Source organism: Nyctereutes procyonoides, unplaced genomic scaffold, assembly GCF_905146905.1.
Source record: "Nyctereutes procyonoides isolate TBG_1078 unplaced genomic scaffold, NYPRO_anot_genome, whole genome shotgun sequence".
Lineage (NCBI taxonomy): Eukaryota > Metazoa > Chordata > Mammalia > Carnivora > Canidae > Nyctereutes > Nyctereutes procyonoides.
In genome coordinates this window covers 4,121,208-4,127,207 of record NW_026575131.1, presented here as the reverse complement: position 1 = coordinate 4,127,207, position 6,000 = coordinate 4,121,208, and the positions used below count along the sequence as shown (strand labels likewise).

Below are 6,000 nucleotides of genomic sequence, written 5' to 3'. Positions count from 1 at the left end.
CGGCGCACAGCGGGGACTATGAACCGGAAAGCGCGGCGCTGCCTGGGCCACCTCTTTCTCAGCCTGGGCATGGTCTACCTCCGGATCGGGTAAGGGCCGCTCGCACCCCCCGCACGCGTGTCCCGGCAAAGTTGGCGTGGCCCGGGGAGGGGGTCGGCCGGCGGCCACCAACTTGTTCGGCCCCTCCGAGAGGCGGGTGGGCGAGGTGCGCGAGTGGCGGGCGCACAAAGGCCCCCCGCGGACGGGCGCCCCAGGGCGCGCACAGCTCTAGACACTGGGCAGAGGTCGGGCCATCCTAAGGTTGTCTGAGTCTGGAAGCCCCCAGAACCAGAGACAACCAGTGGGGACGGTCCGGCTTGGGGGCTCTGAGGAGAGCCAGCTCCTGCAGAGGGTCGGCCTCTGCTGGGGACACTTCTGCGGGTCCCACGGGAACACCGGAGCCGAGAGTCGGGACGACGGCAGCCCCCAAGGAGCTCAGCCCCCAGAGCCGGAGAGAACTCTGAACAGAGGCGCGGGCACAGCCACTCCTGGGACTGGGCAGTCCCCAGGTGGCAGGTGGGGCCGGTCCGTGCCACGGGAAGCAGGTACCCAGAGGGAGGGACCTTCGCTCGCAAAAACAAGAACCGCTGCTCAGATCCCTGACACCACCCGATTCCCAAGAACCCTCAGTACCCCCAGAGCCCTTTCCCGGGCCAAGGGGACAGTGCCTCCCATGCCCAACGAACACACACACCAAGGTAGCACGAGAGGTGCCCCTAAACACCCAGGGAGACAAGCTCGCAGAACCAGCGCCGGAGAGAGGCGGGCCACCCCACCCCCTAAAACTGGGCACGGGAGTCGGCGGGCGCGCCTGCGGAGCGGCCCTCCCTGCTGCACTCCAGCGTTTCTACGGAGGTGGGGCCGGGGGCGGCGCTCCGGCCGCAGAGTGGGAGGGGGCGGCTCGGGACGCGTCTTGGAGCTGCGTTTGCAGGGCCAGTCACCCTTTGTACTTAGGAGATAATGCGTGTGAAGCACGGAAGGGTGGGGGTGGGGGGCTTTAGGGATGGATAGAGGTTCTGGCGCTAAGTTAGGGCCACCTTGGCGGGTTTCGCACAACCTGCTTTCCCACCTCCCCGCTGCCCGGCTTCGGGGAGGGGGCGGCCTGTGGGGGCTGCGGCGAGGGGGTGTGTGCGCCCGAGCCTTTGTGTTTTGCCACTACCACTCCTCCCCTTTCCCCACCCCGCGTGCTCGGTAGCGGGCGTTTCGCAAGTTGAACCGCCGCGGCTCTAAGCAGGTGCGCGCAGAGCGGACCAGGCGGCCGCCCGCCGCGACCGCGGACCGAGAGGCGACCGCAGGCGGAGAGGCGGCTGCGGGGCCCGCGCGCTGTCTGCCTGCGGGTGTGTTTTAAGTGTTATTGATTCGTCCGCGTCTGGGTGGCTTTTCTTTTCCTCCCTGCTTTCATCTTCATCTTGGCCCGCGCCCCGCCGCCCCGCGCGCATCCAGCATCCAGGAAGCTGGTCGGGCTGATTGGCGCTGGCCGCGCGAGGCTTTATCTTCTTTTTAATTAGAATGGGGCGGAGGGACCGGGGAAGGGAGAGGGAGAGGGAGAGGGAGACGGAAAACAACAGAAAAATAACCTCCCCTGGCCGTCCCGCCCGCCAGACCTCCCGCCGGCGCGCGGAGACCTCATTGGCCCCGCGGGGGCCCAGCTGCCCCGGACGGAGGGAGGGAGCTACCGAGGGCGCTGGCCTTCAGCACCGCAGTCGCCCTTTTGGGCGGGGAGGGGTCCAGGTCAGGAAAAGGGGTTGCAAGGTGAATTTGGCCCCGGGCCCTGCTCCTCCCTGAGCCTCGGGTTATCCATCTGTAAAATGGGCATGAGGGGTAGAGTCCCAGGGCCCAGAAGAAGCCTTCCAGCTCCCCAAATGTTCCTGGTTCCTCCCTGCTCAGGGCTGATGGCAAGGCATCTGCGGTAATCTGTTAACGTGGATAGTTCCAGTGAATCAAGTACTATCCCCTTCCAACAATCAAATCCAGCAACAATAAAAACCACCACAGCAGCACATTTATTGACTACCTATTAGGTGCCTGGCACCTTTTGAACACTTTCCGTGTTTTAACACATGTAATTTTCACAGCAACCCTGTGAAATGAACACTAATGATCTATATCCTCATTTTTGTGATAGAAAAGCTGAAGTACACAGACAGGGGATGTAACTTGCCCAAGGCCACACAGCTAGTAGGTGAAAAAGAAGCTTGGATGGCATCCTAGGCCTGACCTTTTAGCTGCTAGATTAATTGTTCCTGTGAATTTTTGACTCTAATATATTATTTTACGCTGCTGGGGTAGGAATTCCTTGGTGGTCGCTGGATAGTCACAGGTTGCCCTTGACTTGTGGCAAAACGTCTCCATTTGACCATCTTTCCGTGCTGCCTCTTCTTCAAACATTCCAGCTCTAGCAGTATCAGGCTGTCTCTTGGTGGCTGAAATGAATGAATGAGCGCTCTAACAAGGCTTCTGTTTCAGATGGGTGACCCACTAGCCTCTAGATCTCAATCTCTGTGAGCCTCAATTTTCAGATATGTGAAAGGGGTATGGTAATTCCTGCCCACCGGGACTGTTTAGAAAGGCTACATATATGTCATGTTTTCAGCAACACCTGCCATCCTGCCTTGGCGTGGTAGGGATGCTGCAAAAGTTCACTGATGCATTCAGTGCCTATGGGGGAGGGGGGTCATAGGTACTTAACCTGAGTGAAATTTTGAGAGCTCCGTAATTCATTCATTCATTCAGTAGCCATTTAGTGACCAGGCTAATAGCATTCCTGTTCCCAAAGAGCTCATAGTCTAATGAGAAGGATAAGTGATAAACAAAGTGGGCACACAGAACCAAACACGTACATCAAAGCATTTCAGGAGACCATAAGTAATCAAGAGAATTAAGTAAACAAAACAGAGGCTGTCATGCAAAGTTATAAGGGGTGGGGTGAGGAAGCCGGTTCCCTTAGCTAGGATGGTCAAGGAAGGTGTCCCTTGAAGTCACAGGAATGATGGCAAGAAGCCAAGCCTGTGAAACTCAGGGGATGAAAGAGATTCCAGGGAAGGAGACCAGTAAGGACAAAGGGCCGGAGGCAGGAAGAGGGCTGATTTGAGGCAGAAGTAGAGGAAAAGAGGGTAGGAATGATCAGTTGTGTGCTTGGAGAGGAGTGGGGTCACCCATCTCCTCCTGCGCTGTTGGTGCACAGAGCCTCGCTTTAAGAAATTCCAATTCCAGAACAACTTCCTGTAGCTGAGTCCCAGGATGGAAAGTGTGAGGCACTTTGCCCAGGGCTGGCTGTGACCTTCAATAAATGGAAGCTCTTATTATTATAACCAGAGTGAGGCATCAGGGGTGAAGTCAAAAGCTCCGGACGTGTGGACCATCTTTGTGTAAAGGGAGGGCTACCTGGTCCATCAGGGTTGCCACTGGAGCCTGTCTGGGGTTATCTTGATATTAGGAAACGGCCCCACCCTGGGCCAGATACCTAGGAGTCACGCTGACGCCTGCCTTTCCCTCGGACTCTTCCCCATCCCTCCCCTTCGACTCCGCCCTTCCATCAGTCCACCCTCATGCACGTTTGGTCGCTCCATCTGCAGCCACTCCCTGCTGCTGCCAAGGCCAAGCCCGCACCCCCTCTTGCCCATACCATTCTCTCTGCTCCTGCTCTGGCACCCCGCATGCCTCTCTCCCTCCCAGGGGGCTGGACGGATGGGATCCTGTCACTTTCCTGCTCACAGTGCTTCCCGATGCACCTGAGAACATTCTAGCCCTCTACCAGATTCTCTACTCAGACCCCTTCCCCGGGCCCTGCACCAGCTTCTGTGGGTTCTTTCTGTTCCTCGGTGATCCTGAGCTTGTTCCCCTCCCAGAACTTTGCATTTGCGGTTCCCTCTGCCTGGATTACTTTTCCCCAGACCTTCCCATGGCTGGTTCCTGGCCATTCAGGCCCTGCTGCACTGCGCCTCCCCAGGGAGACCGTCCTTGACCACCCAGCTAAAGCGACCCCTCTCTCGGCCCTCCAAGCCCACCCTCTTCATTTACTTCCCTCACAGTGCCGAAGGCTGTCCGAAACGGTCTGTTTGATTCATTTGTGAAATGGGGGTAGTCTCCCTCCACATAGATCCAGGAGAGCAGGCCCTTGACTCTCTCCCGGCATGGTGCCCGGCACGTGATAGGTGTCCAACATGTATCTGCGCAGAGAATAAGTTAGGAAGATAGAAACCGTATGAATAGGGACACCTGGGTGGCTCAGCTGGCTGAGCGTCTGACCTCAGCTCAGGTCATGATCCCAGAGCCCCGCTTTGTGTGTTGTGTGTTGGCCCCTCTGCTCATGAGGGAGACTGCTTCTCTCTCTCCCTCTGCCACTTCCCTGCTTGTGCTTGGGCACTCTCTCTCTCTGTCAAATAAATAAACAACAACAAAAACTGTATGAATAGCCATAGGCATTTTCTAGACGGGTCATGCCTGGAGTGGGGTACACATGCTCCATTGGCATGCAGAAAGAAAATACTAGACCTTCTATTTACAATTACTTTTGAAAGATTTTGTTTGTAATACAACATATACGTACATACCAGAAAGTATATAGGACGTGTACAAGCAGTTGCGTTTTTTTTTTAAGATTTTATTTATATTATTCATGAGAGACACACACAGAGAGAGAGAGAGTCAGAGACATGAAGAGGGAGAAGCAGGCACCATGCAGGGAGCCTGACGTGGGACTCGATCCTGGGACCCCAGGATCATGTCCTGGGCTGAAGGCAGGTGCTAAACCACTGAGCCACCCAGGGATCCCCAGCATTTTTTTTTAAATGTGTACCCACAACCTCTCAGGGCAACTGCTGAGTGAAACTTCTCATCCCCTTGCTTGCCTTTGCAGTTTTACCACATTGACACAATTCCTAAACAATATTGGCTGTTATTTTGCATTATCTTATCTTATTTTATTTTATTTTATTTTATTTTATTTATTCATATGACAGAGTGAGAGAGAGCACAAGCAGGGAGCGTGGCAGGCAGAGGGAGAGGGAGAAGCAGGATCCTCGCTGAGCAGGGAGTCTGCTGCAGGGCTGGGGGCTACATCCCAGGATCCTGCGATCGTGACCTGAGCCAAAGGCGAACTCTTAACCTAACCTGCTGAGCCACCCAGTTGAGCCTAGTTTGCATGATTTTAAATTCCACCTCAATTGGACCCTAACCATAACTAGGAGGGCAACTTGCTTTGTGTACAACATCGTATTTGTGACATTTGTCATCTTTGTGTGGGTGTGTGTTTGTGTCTTAAAGGGAAATCAAGCCTCACTGGTATTGAATATGCATGCTACACAAGTACCGATATGGAATAAAAAAAGGAATAAATGTGGGTTTGGGGTGCAGTATCAAAAAAGTTGGGAGACCTCTGCTGGGAGCAGTGGGTGAGGGGTGGGAGGAGTGGAAGCAGCAGCACCTGGCGCTCTGGGAGGGCCTGGAGGCCATGCCCCCACCTCGCTGGCCTAACGCTCCGTTTCTCTGTGTCCCCTGCTCCAGTGGCTTCTCCTCCGTGGTAGCTCTGGGCGCGAGCATCATCTGTAACAAGATCCCGGGCCTGGCTCCCAGACAGCGGGCGATATGCCAGAGCCGCCCCGACGCCATCATCGTCATAGGAGAAGGCTCGCAAATGGGCCTCGACGAGTGTCAGTTTCAGTTCCGCAATGGCCGCTGGAACTGCTCAGCCCTGGGGGAGCGCACCGTCTTCGGGAAGGAGCTCAAAGTGGGTATGTGCTCACCCAGATGACCTACGCAAGGTCTTCGCAGCCATGGGCCACCCGAGGACCCTCGGGAGCCCCCCGGGAGCCTGTCACCTGCCCCAGCTGCCGTGCTCCCGAGGATGGGATCTGCAGGTGTCACGACTTGAGTCGGGTCTCCCGGTGGGTGAGGGTCAGCTCTCAAATTCAAATCCAGATCACTCCAACCACGTATGGCCAAGTTGAAAACCAGCAACCA

The 6,000-nt window shown here is 55.9% G+C and overlaps 1 protein-coding gene across 1 annotated transcript in view; it reads left to right on the top strand.

Annotated features, from left to right (window-relative positions):
- Nucleotides 1-6,000, top strand: part of WNT7A (Wnt family member 7A) — a 65,433-nt gene continuing 59,433 nt past the window's right edge. The window contains exons 1-2 of the mRNA XM_055343965.1: nucleotides 1-89; nucleotides 5,545-5,771. Coding sequence (XP_055199940.1) covers nucleotides 19-89; nucleotides 5,545-5,771 — 298 coding nt within the window. The 5' untranslated portion in view covers nucleotides 1-18. The remainder of the gene's footprint in view (nucleotides 90-5,544; nucleotides 5,772-6,000) is intronic.